Source organism: Scophthalmus maximus, chromosome 9 (assembly GCF_022379125.1).
Source record: "Scophthalmus maximus strain ysfricsl-2021 chromosome 9, ASM2237912v1, whole genome shotgun sequence".
In the NCBI taxonomy this organism is placed as follows: domain Eukaryota; kingdom Metazoa; phylum Chordata; class Actinopteri; order Pleuronectiformes; family Scophthalmidae; genus Scophthalmus; species Scophthalmus maximus.
In genome coordinates this window covers 10,275,052-10,289,077 of record NC_061523.1, presented here as the reverse complement: position 1 = coordinate 10,289,077, position 14,026 = coordinate 10,275,052, and the positions used below count along the sequence as shown (strand labels likewise).

General features: G+C 44.2%; 2 protein-coding genes across 2 annotated transcripts; one reads left to right on the top strand and one right to left on the bottom strand.

Annotated features, from left to right (window-relative positions):
- Positions 1 to 38: 38 nt before the first annotated feature.
- mxd3 (MAX dimerization protein 3) lies at positions 39 to 3,652 on the bottom strand. Its single transcript, XM_035649214.2, has 6 exons — positions 3,457 to 3,652; positions 2,677 to 2,776; positions 2,451 to 2,480; positions 2,189 to 2,303; positions 1,787 to 1,952; positions 39 to 1,440 (listed from the first exon to the last, which is right to left on the bottom strand). Exons 1-6 carry the CDS (start codon positions 3,524 to 3,526, stop codon positions 1,322 to 1,324), a joined length of 600 nt encoding a protein of 199 aa, XP_035505107.1. The 5' UTR covers positions 3,527 to 3,652; the 3' UTR covers positions 39 to 1,321.
- Positions 3,653 to 5,626: 1,974 nt separating this feature from the next.
- fam193b (family with sequence similarity 193 member B) lies at positions 5,627 to 13,872 on the top strand. Its single transcript, XM_035649209.2, has 10 exons — positions 5,627 to 5,932; positions 7,192 to 7,470; positions 7,947 to 8,133; positions 9,956 to 10,174; positions 10,321 to 10,750; positions 10,854 to 11,037; positions 11,520 to 11,753; positions 12,057 to 13,113; positions 13,216 to 13,291; positions 13,429 to 13,872. Exons 1-10 carry the CDS (start codon positions 5,774 to 5,776, stop codon positions 13,523 to 13,525), a joined length of 2,922 nt encoding a protein of 973 aa, XP_035505102.1. The 5' UTR covers positions 5,627 to 5,773; the 3' UTR covers positions 13,526 to 13,872.
- Positions 13,873 to 14,026: the final 154 nt, after the last annotated feature.

Sequence of the window (14,026 nt, the reverse complement as noted above, 5' to 3'; positions counted from 1 at the left end):
GGAGATTAAAATCTTGCAAAATAACCATAAACAAAATATAAATATAGAAAATATTTATTTATATATAAAAAAAAAAGATTACACCAGTACAAAATGCTACATAATATTACTGGGCGGAGAGACAGATGAATGTATACATACTATTAAAAGCTAATAAGGCATCTTGCATATACAAAAGTGAAGGAAAAAGCACCTTCTGTCATTAAATATATAGCAATGAATAGGATAGACACTTGTAACGCAGCGTTAATTGCGTTTTCATTACAAGTGGAAACTACCTGCCTGAGTGGTAAGTTTGTTGCATGCAAAATTAACATTTTAATTGACATATGCACAAGCAGCGAAGTGTACAGTTGTGAAAATGGACACTAAGGAACATCAGTTAATATTAGCAGTGGATTAACCTGTAACTGTCATTAGATCTATGTGCAAGGAGGCGCCTCAATGCTCAACAATGTCTCTTTCTCAGGCACAGAAATGCTCACACGTCATGACAGACTGGGAAAAAAATACACCAAATTTGGAACAGGTACGTAATAGCCAGATATCAATGTGCAAACATGACCGGTTAATTTCTCTTCACTGTTTTTTCATGTTGATAAACCCACAATCTTTCCAAGTTAAAACAAGTGGAACTTCTGATCGTTTTGTGCAACAGAGGAAAAAAAGAACAAAATACATGACTGAGCTTACATATTCGGACAATAGTACAAAACAAAGCACAGATTAATGTTTAAGTGCGTGCTACACGTGACATTACAGAAAAATAAACTTAGTGCTAAAGACAAGCTGTATAGAATACTAGACCGGATCTGATTTAAGGCAGAATTCAGTACAGACATACTGTAGTAAAGAATAAGTTACGAGTTTTGAATAAAAAGCCCTTATTTGGATTTAGAAGAGCCCTTAAAAAGGTGAAGAAACTGTTTGAATCATTGTTACAAAGACCTCGTGGCTTTGAAAAAAAGAAAGAAAAAAAGATCACCCATCAGTGGTTGATGCCAAAGAGATATATATGCGCAAGGTTACATCCATCTCAGCCCAGTGATTTTAACTGCGTTTCAGTGCAAATGGACACAGCTCATTCATACCCAACATTATTGTTTAGCTTGTAGTCTGACATCATTTGAAAGGAGAACATCAAAAGTTACTCCCTCTGTTAAAAAAAAGAAAGTGTTCAGCTATAGAGTCAACCCCCCCCCCCCCCCCCCCCCACCCAATTGTCCCTCGTCCTCCATTTGCTTGTTTTTTTTTGGAATGTTTTCTCCTCTTCCTTTTCCATCCGTCGACGGCACGTGAGTTAGTGCAGGATCACATGCCGTCATAGCCAGGCCTTGTCCATGTTTGAGTAACAGTGGTCTGCGTCAGTGTGTGCAATGCTCAGTCCGTCAGAGTCCACACAGTCGAACAGGATGCCCTCCACGTCAACCTCCACGTCCTCTGTAAGGCAACCAAAGATCAAATCCATGAGCAGAGGGGAAATACGGAGGACATTCACCTGCTGTGTGGTTTGGGTTAAACTGGGGCTCAGATCCTCAGACCACGGCTCCTCGACTCTCCATCTTTTTAATCATTTCTTAAAACATTTCCTTAAAAAATGTATTCTTGTGCACCATTTAATTCTGCCTTTTGAATCATACTAAGAAGGAAGAAAGAGTGATTACAGTCAACAAAAGCTGTCTTATGGCGACCTGACAATTTATTTTTTCCAATCGTTGCTATACGACAGGGCGTCGCAATGACCAAAGGGCCGAGGTGAGAGGCTCCTTGCGCCTGAGAGACCAACCTCTGTCGGAGTCCGACCTCTCCGAGGACATGGTCGACCCCTGGCTGTTGTTCCTCATCCTCTCCGAGCCTCTCTGCAGCTGCTCGAGCCGAACCCGCAGCTCCCTCTGCTCCCAGCGCAGGCGGCCCTTCAGCTGCTCCGCGCGCTCGTCCTGCTCCTGCAGCTTCTGAAAATGAGGAGGCGGAGAAGAGAAATGAAGGCCAGCGAGAGACACGGGTGAGCCGTGGACCGACACCTCCAGGACACAGCGAAGTCGGGATGTGCACAATAGCAGGGTCACTGAAGTAGAGCAGCACGGGGCGAACATGGACAACAACACGACGGGGGTTCATTTCACCGTCCCGACGCTGTGAGCTTCACGTGCAACTGCTCACCAGCACAGTGCGGGGCTGTTGTGTCTACCTTTATGTGGAGCTGGGCTCGTCTCAGCAAGTTGAGCGTGGTGTTCCTCATCGAGTCGGATGAGAGCGGGACTTGTTCCTTGAGCTGCTCCAGGCAGTGCCTCAGCTGAGCTCGTCTGCAGAGCACAACAACAACAACAACAACAACAACAACAACAACAACAAGACAAGGTTAGTCCACGCATGTGTCAGCAGGAGCTTTTGACACTGACCTTGATGTGCTTCTTATTTATTTCTACCACAAAAAAACAAACATCAATTACCTGTTTTTTTCCAGCTCGTTGTGAACCGACCTGCAGCGGACGGGGAGAGACGGGACTGATGAGTTTGTGAAATACATTTGGGTGATAAGAACAGTTGCTGCCGCTCAGCTGTGACAGTCTGTGGTGCGTTTGTGTTCCACTGGGCGCCTTATCAAAACTGAAAGTCAGGCTCTACAACCACACCCTCCCCGTCAGTCAGTCGTGCCCGGTTATGTAAAGTATTCACCTATTGCCACCAGCAGATATCTTCTTGCTCTTCTGTTTGCTCCTCGTATCGGAGTGGCCCGGGCTGAGAGGCAGGACTGAAGCGTACCCATGTTCTGCCTCTGTGCAGGGGGGGAAATACACAAATGCACCATCACAGCTGTGTTAGAAGATAGCCACGGGATCAAACCAATGTGTGCAGCTTTGAAATTCTACAACATTAAACATAAAGATTTTTCTTATGCATGATCAGTGAGGGCCCCCGTTGCTTCGGTAGTGACCATCGGGGTGGAGTGTGAAATGAGCAGGACAAAGACATTCTGCTTCTGTCACCGGCATCATCTGCTGGTTTTGGCGCCATCACACACCGACTATTCGCTATTGTGTAAAAAACGTTTTGTGCAGCCTCACGCGTCCCAAACAGACGACAGAGTGTCCGCACGGTGCGAGGACTCAGAGGAACTTGCACGATTGTGTTTTCTCCCCGCAATCACTTTCATTCAGCGCAGGGAGCGCTCGGCGGCGCTCGGACTCATTTTGAAAGTGGACCAGATTGGCGCCTTCGAGTACAATGATGCCTCCGACATGTAGGTCACTGAGTCGGGCCGGGAGAAGATCGCCTGGAATAATCTCCGAGGGGGAAAAGAAATCTCGATGAAACCTCGAACGATCGCGGCGTGTTGTCTCCCCCCCGGGGGTGTTTGATTCGCTTTCACTGGCCACTTCGTTGTTTGACAATGAGCAACTTCCTCCCCCTGTAGACTGACAGTTCTCTATGCAAAAGAGAAAGAAAGAAACATACCTCGCTCCCTTCTCTCCAGAAACTCGGCAGCCCGGAGAAGCACCTGAATGTTGCACACGGTTCCTTCCATTGTTGTTGTTGTTGTTGTTGTTGTTGTTGTTGATTGTTCAAATTACAAGCGAACGCGGGTAAACAACCGACTGTGGCTCGCGCGTCAGCAGCCCGGGGCAGATGAAGTTGTCTGTGCTACGTCCTCAGTCCGCAGCAGCCCAACGCCGACGCTGCCTTCGCGTACTCCGCGTGCGCTCGGACATTGGACAGTCCGGATATTGGACTTACATGGGTGTATGTGTCTCACCAAATGTGGTTTAAAAAACAACCCATGCAGTTTAGACAGTGTAAAAAAAAACCCATTATATAATAATAAAGTCATAAATTACCAGTTTTTAACATGCATAATGTCACTGCACTATTAAAGTGTGTTTCAATGTCCACCTTTTCCGAAAGCAATTGAAGGCATCAGGAGACGACGTAAGACGTCGTTGTCAAGCCCCCAGCCCGTCCGCGGCACCTTTATTTTTCGAAAATGCACTGATATTTACATGAGCATAGTATGTCTCTATTCAATATGGAAAAAAATATATATATTAAACCTCAACGTGTATTCATCTGACCTACCAACGACTTAGCCTCAGAATAGAATCCATTAAACAAATATACAGTCTGTCTTTGAAACACAAGAGACTCTGAAGACATTAAGACAATTGTCAGGTTATCAGTTCCCTATAAATCCCCAACGAAAAAAACGGCTTGAAAGTCACAGACACTGATCGATTTGAAAGTATTTGTCATGATGTGACGTTACTGTCGGTCCAATTTCAATATATTCTATGTGCTGTTTCCATTTTTATTAATCCAAAAAATATACTGAGAATATAAACATTTCCTTAAGTTTATGTTGCTCCTATTGTTTCATTTCATTTTTTTTATGTTGCATGTTTATACTATTTTTATAGGTATTTCTTATTTTTTCTATCCCCTTTGCTGCCATAACACGGCAAATGTCCCCATAGGGGTTCTAACTGGAATAAAGGATTATCTTATCTTATTCTAATTTAGTCATATTGTAGATTATAGCATTTAAAAATTAAAAAATTAAACCAAGTGTAGTTTGAAGGTGAAGTTGGCTGCATATTGTCTTAGTTTGTTTAAACAATTTTATAACTATATTTAAACTTACTGCATGTTGAAATATATTGTCATTAAATGCAAATGTGTTTTAGAACATTCACTCAGTTTTAACCCATCGCAAATCACCAAAAATAATCATTGGCCATTACTTGGACTACATTTCAGTTTGATCTACATTTCCCTCTGCTGCTGCCAGCAGAACTTTGTCCCCAACTGACACATATAAGGTCATTATCTAATAAACAGTGATATTTCAGCACTCTAGGATCCATTAAGGTAAAATAAAAGTCTGCTCAATGATGCGATTTAGTCGACCACGTACAATGAAATGTAACTATGTTAGTTTATTGACTGTTTTCTCTCCATCTATGACTCTTTGATTGCTGCTTTTTAAAGATAAATGTTCACTGCCACAAATTCATCTGGATTTCAATGGTTCTGCTCGTAAATGATCTGCTGCCGTATGTTGACTGGTTTTACCTGGGCTCCATTGATGATGGGTCTTATTGACCTGACTGAGATTTGCTGGATTTGCTGGAACTCAAATCTCGCCCGTCTCTACGTTTAAAAAAAAAAGAAAATTGTTTATAGCATCTTTACTTGTTTATTACTATTTTTGACAGATATTTTATATTTTTTATTATGCCCTTTGCTGCTGTAACATGGTAAATGTCCCCATAGAGGGAATTAAAAAGGATTATCTTATTATACGTCTAAAAACTCCAATCTACATCCCTGTCATTTTTCTCTCGAATTTCTTTTTTTTTACATTACAAAATACATACAGTATTATCACAGATTAATCTTGCATAATGGCAGGCTCAATAAATACGTAACATGCTGAAACAGTCGTTTAGCTATTTAACTGTCTGCAGACTATAGATGCATTGTGCTTCGCACAGAAGAAAGTGGGAGGAGAGGCTTGACCCCACTGAAAATGGCGGCGCCAGGCTTCACTTCCTGAACGAGGCTCCAGTTGTATCCTGCGCGTGGTAGTGAAGCCTCTGTGCCAGCACTATCTTTAACCTTTGAACTCGCGAGTGTGCCAGTCCTCCGCCATATTGACTGTTGTCTTGACTGGAGGAGATAGAGAACATTTTGAGGTCCGAGAAGAAGGGAAAGTGTGCTCCTGAAATCACCGAAACTGGTGCAAACTTGGCCAAAGCGCTTCACGAACACTGTCGCGATGGCGAGGAAGAAAAGCAAGCAGCAAGGAGTCGCCCAGAAGGAGCTGGTGCCCGGACAGCAGACCGCACCGAAGAGCCCAGTCTCTCCCGGCGATGCAGCTGGCGGTGGCGGAGGAGATGCTGTGCTGGATAGACTGGCCACTACCAGGGCGAACCAGGTAGCTAGCTGCAACTCAATCGCTGCTTTTTAAACGGGCTAGCTAGCCTCGGTGCTAGCAACAGTCTGCTAATCCAAGCATCCTCCATTGTGCTTTTATTTGATGTCGCTGGATCCTTCAGAGGTGAAGGTACACATACACACACGCGCGCTGCTGGGTGGCAAGCTATGTTAGTCCCAACGTAGTAGTCTTTGATGGGAAGCTGTGCGTCGTTGGATATGAAATAAATATATAATAAGCTCAACTTGGCGAGCAGGGGTCGCCCCCGTCCGCCTAGCGCTGCACGCCACCCCCTGTGCCCGGACAGGTGACATTGTGCCAGGTCGCGATCACAACTCTTCATCCGCCCAGCTAGCGTTAGCCGGGACGGCTAGCCGGGCTACAGCTAGCGTGCTGCAGGCGTGCTTGCTGCCGAGCTACACTCGAACCCGCCCGCCCGCACGGACCACTCAGAACAGAGGTGCGCTAACCGGCTAATGGCTAATCAGCTTGGAGAAAAAACGGGCTCACAATGGGGGGGGGGGGGGGTCTGCTCCTCTCTGTACCCCCAGCCCACTGTCGGGAGGGTGGCAGCAGCTAATGTCAAAAGTTTTTGTTTTTTTTATGCGTGGCATGCAGTTATGAGCAGCCAATCATCGCTGGCTACACACCGGAGTCAGTGACATATGAGAAGTTGTGATGATGGTCCGCTGCGGGCAGGGGCAGAGCCAGCCTGACGTCTGACCTCTGAGCACCAGCTGACGACCTGGTTGCACTCGAGTTACTACACTTTATACCACGCGATTCATAACAACAGTTGTCATAGTTGAGCATTTCTGCGAGAAAATTGTCATAGTTAATTTATAATCTGCTTATCTTCGTGTCAAATGTATCCATTGCTCTAAATCTATTTGGTGCATTGAGGTGCGATTTTTTCGTTTTGTTTAATCTGCTAAACAGAGCTGACAAACCTTTTAAAAGTGCAAGATGTTTTGCATCACTTTTTGCATTCTTACAGCTAGTTCACCTATTGTATTGGCAACTGACTGTCTATGCACATACACGCAACGATGATGCATACAAATGCTCCGTTTGTTTGCCTACTATATTCTATTGGCGTTGTCAAATATTTTAGAAATTATTCCAAGAGACGTCAGCCCCCGCAGACCCTATGCTTTTCTTCTAGTGTTAATTGACCTATAACCTTACGTCTCACATAATCACCATTTGACTTGTAATCACTATATTTAACCTCCCCATTCTCCTGTTTCTGCACCTAGCCCATGCGCACCTGCTGCCTCCTGTGCCACCGTGAATTTAAGGACTGGGGAGCAGGCTCTGTGAACGGACTCCCTGGGGGCCACGGAACCAAGTTGGCTGATGCCGTGCCTGCGCTCTCCCAGGCCTTATTGCGGGAGGCGCCGGGGCGCAAGCTTGCCGATGCGGTGCCCTCGCTGTCTCAGTCCCTGTTGGGAGAGGTGCCCCTGTGGATCTGTCAGAGCTGCTGCAAGAGTGTGGAAGAGGAGGAGAGACGGAGTACCCAGGAGCAGCCGACGCCGGTATATAAAAGGGGACTGATTGGGGTCGTATGTCTGGGTCCAGTTCACCACTTCCTAATATAATCTAGTTAATCTCTTTTTCTGTCGACCAACATAAGATCACCTTCATTCACCATACAGAGCAAAGCATCTGCATGCACTTACTCTCCAAACAAATCTGTCAGCCTGAATGTCCCTTTGAATTAATTAAGTTGGAACATGTGTTCAATTCGTTAGCTCTTCCAAAGCAACTATATTTGTGTTTCTGTCTCTGTTGCATGTATAGGGCACCAACGTTTGCTTTCTGTATTTACATAAATACTTTACACAAAATATAAATGTTGGATATTTTGCTAAAACTTGTTGTAACAATCCACTACTGTGCTACAGCCTTGCTGTTGGACACTACTATAGCGTCAAAATGTAAGCCTATGTATATAGCAGATGATTAACTAATTGAGTGTTGGTGTTTTGTTTGGTTTTGTTTCGTCCTTTAGGTACCATTGTCACACTCTTCCTCCTGTAAGTCCCAGAGCTGTGGGAACGGTCACCCGGAGCAAAGTACTGTGGACTGGGACCCGAGTTCCTTCCTGTCAGCCCACAAACTGTCAGGTCTCTGGAACTCTGCCCAGACCAATGGAGGGGAACACTGCAACCATAACACTTCTTCACACTCACAACAAGGTCTGTGATCACAGGGCAGAAGGTGGCTCCAGGCAACATTTAATGACAGCGACAGTAGTCGCTTAAGCTGAGTTTCAGTTTTGTGAAATGGAGAGGAATTTGGAAGAAGAATCTGAACCCTCTGGCTGGTTTGTTAGCATACTTGCTTAGCAATAAATGTGTGATTCATTTTTGGTTTTCTTTGTTCATGTGCTGGTCTACTATGCCTTAGAAGAACAAAGAGGCATCTTGTGAAAGCTTCCAATGCTCTATTTTCTGAGGTGCAAAGAGCTTAGCATTATGAAAGGTGGAATGATATTTTAAGCTTGCTGTCACAACTTTGTAGTGCACTGACTCGGATTGTGAAGAATAAGATAAAAAACTTAAAATGAAGATGGATGAATCAAATCAAAGAATATGGCTTGGGTCAGCATTTATGAAATATCCTGGACCGATTCAATGGACTTGTTCAGCTAATTAGATTCCTTCATATAAGACAATTTCACGAAAACACGAACAATAAGTTCTGTTGCTCTCTTTAATTTGAAGACTACAGTATGGATACAGTATCACTACAGTTAAGTGATAAGAAGATTGGAAGAGGGAGCTGAATGAAAGTCATGCAAATTTGTGTCAGTTAAAGATTATTATTATTTTTATATTTGTTAGAAAATATAGCTAATATTGGAAATTGAATTGCACATTTCAAACGTCGGCGCTTCTTAACACTTTGGAATGGATAAAGTTTGTTGTTGTTGTGAATTTACTGCTCCCTCGACCTCCGTTATGGGAGTCTGACGCTCTTTACGTGTCGAACAGTGATGTTTACAAACTGCGTTCGCAGTTTTGTGTGGTGCGGTCCACACCATTTTGGGGTTTTTCATTTACGGGGCCTGGGCTGCAGAATAGCTTACTGCCCATTTAAAAAGAGCAATCCCCATGCTGCTCTAGTTAAGAAATGAGAAAGAGACCAATGTCTATGTGTAAAGGATTATTCAGTTATGACTGTTGTCATACAGAAAGCAAAACTCTGGAAGACACAAATTGACATACATCAAGCTTCACCAAGAGTTCATTTGCAATCAGATCATAGCATGTTAGATTCAAATTTGATCATGAATTATTACCCCGATTTTCTCAGCACTCTGTAATACATTACAGTTAACACATATAAAGAATATTTGATAGTATTTCTATTAAATAATTTATTTCTATGTTCTTTCAATGCAAAATACACCAGGTGCACTACCTAGAAAATGTGTCCAGCCATTACATGGAGAATTCCTGACAGATGTATCATGAGAGGAGAATTGATTCTGAAAGTGAGACACATCTGAGTGAGCAGGAAATACAGTTGTTTAAAAAATTTGACAGCTATCTTTAGTTTTTTTCTTGTTAGATCCTATCAAACTACTTTGTATGTTGGCTGGTGCACACGTGTGGTTGTATTTCCAGTTTAGCAACTGCTCAAGCACTTTGATATGTGCTTTTAGCGATGAAAAGTGCTCATAAAATGAAATTCATTATTATTATTATTATTAAATGCTCCCATTCTGCTGAATTTTATCTAAACCATAGAAGAACCAAAGAAGCTAAATTGTTCTGGTGCTTCTGGGATTTTTGTGACATGGCCAGTAAAGATTTGATGAGTTGCTCGTCAAAAATCTTCACACAGTTTTATAACACAACATTTAAAAAATGGTTATTACGATGTCCTGAACAAAGTTTTAGTGCCAGCAAGGTCTGTGAAAATTTGTGTTTCCCTTTCTTGTAACAATAATCATATTGCCTAAAATGATTCATCAGTGTCCTTATACATCGGTTGAATCCCCTCCATCTCCAGGTGTAACGCCAGGCTCAGCCTGTCATGAGAAAAGAGGACTTCATGAAGCGCCTGGGAAATCTGCTAAAACAACAGGGGCCAAAGTCTGTCCCTACAGTCATCCGTCATCCCAGAATTCCGGTGGATCTTCCTCTGGGAACCCGCTGTCTACCTCAGCAGACCTTTGTAAAACCACTCCCAAGCACTTCAAGACCATGTGCCGTCGACCAACACCACCAGGTAATATTCCTTTGACCCTTAGATTACAATGGCATTTTATTAAATCGGAGCCCAGTAGAACAGTAGTACAGAACAATTTACAAAGTTTCATAGAATTCATTACCTTTGATCTATAAGTAATGGTACTCATGTTTTTCATTGTCCAGGTGAAGCCTTCCACCCCAGTGACCACCATCAACACACAGACTTGTCGGTACCCCCCAACAGCCCCACCGGCCTGTCATCCCAGCATTCCTCCCTCCTGCCCCCAAAGCCGAACTCAGGGCAGCACGGTCATGTAACCTCCTCGTCCGGCACTGGTGTCGTACCCCATGCCCCCCATGCAGCCCACACTCCCTTTTCCCCGCTGGTACCAAATCTCCACGGCCCCACAGCCAAACTTAATTCTCCCAGTCCGGATAGCCCAACATCTGTCCATAAGCCCAGCCCGTGCAAAAACTCCCACATTCCTGCTGTGAACACGCAACACAGCAAACTGGGCCCATCTCTAATAGGCTGTAACCACCCCTGTAATGGACACAGTCAGGGAACAGTGGCTACTTCCAATGTAGGTCATCTGACAGCTGGGGCCTGCAGGTGAGTGCTTATAAAACTGACATGGCTTTGTATCTGTGTTGATTCAGTGTACAGATGCCATTTGGACATAAATATCATCATTTCAATTCATTGTTGTTTGTAGGGACCAGGCATGTAAGGGGCACAAAATGACAAACGGGACGTTGTGTCATCCTCCATCTGAGCTGGAGGAGGGGGAAGATGAAGACAGCAGCTCTGAGAGGAGCTCCTGCGCCTCTTCGTCCACCAACCAGAAGGATGGGAAATACTGCGACTGCTGCTACTGCGAGTTCTTTGGACACAATGCGGTACTTTGAAACTTTTTGTTGTCTCCTCGTTTGAAGTAGTTCCTATGTCTGCTTTCAGACATGCACTGAAGTGTGGACATTTTCCTGAAAGTTTCCGGAGGGGCTGTGATTGAGAACACAAATGTCCCCAAATGTTGTCCGGAACTTTATCCGTGTAAAATTTCAGGAAAATGTCTGAAAGAGATGATGTGAGAAAACAGCAGGAAAATCTCCAGAAAATTTAGAGTTTCAATGACTGTAAAGCATGCTCTGCCTGCATGCTCTACCCAGACACCACAGAGTTTTCTGGAAATTTTCCTGTTGGTGTGAACACGTCTGAGTCGGACTATTTCCTGCTGCATTCTTCATATTTGAACGGCAAACTCCAGAAAATGTCCGGACCAAATTTTCCAAAAGGGTTTTCAGACATGACGGGCCCTCTGTCGGGTAAACCTGACAAACGTGACAACATATCAATATTGTAATTTATCATTTCACCACAGCCTCCAGCTGCACCGACGAGCCGAAACTATGCGGAGATCCGAGAGAAACTCCGCTCACGTCTGACCCGACGCAAGGAGGAGCTGCCTCAGCGTCCAGATTCAGAACTGACGGTGGCTGGTGTCATTGACAACCGAGATGTGGACGAGTTGCTAGACTTCATAAACAGTTCTGAGCCCAAACCTGTTAACAGTGCCAAGGCTGCCAAACGGGCTCGACACAAACAGAAGAAGAAGGTACGATACGTTTAGAATAATGCATAGGTCTGGTTATGATAAAGATTTTAATACTTATGAAACTACACTACCCTGTATAATATTTTCTTTTCAAAAAATGATGCCAACATTCTGTAATGGTTAACACAAGCACATCTACATGAACCTTGCCTCAACAGGCTAAAATTGGATACATTTAAAGCTATTATCCCTAAAAAATGTTTTATCCTAGCAGCATCAGCAGCAAAAGGAAATAACTTTAACATTATATTTCATGTGTATGTGCTTGTTCATGGTCTCGTGCCTGTACCGTGTGTGTTTCAGGAAAAAGCTCAGCAGGGCATCATGGGTGCTGCAGGCAGTGACCCCCACTCCGATCCATCTGAGCCTGTCGACGAGCCCATCCCTGACGGTTCTGAAGCAAGCCGGTTGCTGGACTGGCCTCAGCTGGAGCTCGAGCGTGTGAACAGTTTTCTCACCAGTCGGCTGGAAGAGATTAAGAACACCATCAAAGACTCAATCCGGGCCTCGTTTAGCATGTATGACCTCAATCTGGATGTCAATGACTTCCCAAAGAAGGCAGCCACGTTGGAGGGCAACCACTTACTGTCCCATCTCAACGGGTCCTCTGACCTGCAGCAGATAGACCTCGACCTCGCCCCTCTTTCACTGGGTTCCTTTAAGAGCCACCTTGACCTGGTTAATGGATGGGAGGACACAACTGCTGTCTCGTCTCCTAATACCACCACCACAGCATCAGGAGTCACTGTTGGATCAAAGGACATTCAGCGGTTGCACACAACCCCCAGTCTCTCCAAACTCATAAGGGTTCGCTCCCCAGAAAGGTGCACGTCTGCTGGATCTGACAATTTGCCACAGGTGCCAGCCCTGGCAACAGCTAAATCAAAGGAGGACATGCCTGATCCCAAGAACACAGCAGCTGGAAACAGCGGTGCAAAGGCAAAGAAAAACAAAAAGCAGCAGCAAAAACTGGAGCAATTTGTGCCGGAGCAAAATTCCAGCAAACCATTCAAAGCTGCCATTGGGAATGAAACGCAAAAACCCAGCGAGTCTAAAGAAATGGCTTCTAATGGCTCAAAAGTTGGGGGCAAACCACCGCAGCACTCAGACCAGAGAAATGGGCTTAAGAAAGCTGAGGAGGGCAGATCCTCCAAACAGGCAACAAATGGAGCAAATGGTGGCCTATTGAATGCACAAAGGGGGAAAGGTGACACAGAGACTCGGGGAGGTCGATCTGAGCAGGACGCGGAGAGCAGAGCTCATCCCACCATTCCAGCAAATGGACAACAGCAGCAGCAACAATCCAAGGGGAAAAATAAGAAGAACAAGAACAAGGGTGAAAAATCAGGCAGCGGTATCGGTACGTAAATATATCTGTATTTACAATACGGCGTGCGTAATTGTGATTGTTGTGATTGTTTCTCTTTCCATCTGATTTTGAATCATTATTTTTTTCCTTTAGACGATGTTTTTCTCCCTAAAGACGTGGATCCAACAGAATTGGACGAGACTGATCGGGAAGTGGAATACTTCAAAAGGTAATGCAGCATTACAGCAGTGGATCAGGTGTTTCTAAGGGGAAAAAGAGCTAAACATTAAATGCCTCACAAAAAAACTAAGTATTATTTCTTCCTCTCTTCCTCCGTTTATTTTTGTCTGTCTCTGTTCCCTGCAGGTTTTGCCTTGATTCTGCAAAACAAACTCGCCAGAAGGTAGCAGTGAATTGGTCAAACTTCAGCCTCAAAAAGGTTCCTTCCAATGCAGCTCAATAACTTGGATGCGTGCCAGAACAAGGAGAAAAACGACTTCACACCACACTGTCTTTGAATAGAGCCCTATTTGGCCTGAGGCCTTCTCTCATTCCCTGTTTTCTTCTCTTCCTTACCAAGCCAAGGGACCCTGGTTCAAAATCATTCTCCATTCAGAAGACTGAAGCAGAACTTGTGGCTAACAAGCCGGGAATCATTCTCAAGGCCCACTCTACCTTTTGCTCTTATTGCAATGTTCCCTAAATGAGAGATGCAAAAATGGAAAAAAGTCTGAATCCACTGCATCCATGTGCTTACGTATGTAGTATGTAAACTATTACCTTACATGAAATAAATGTTTTTATCAGAAATCTGAGACATTTTAACGTTGTAAACTTCTGAATTCCAATCTGTTTGATTCGGTGCCCAACTTCCATGACAATACGACCTTCTACACAAGTCTCTGTAGGAAACTACAGACCTTTTGTCTGATACTGTACGACTGACGAGAAGCAGCACAAGACC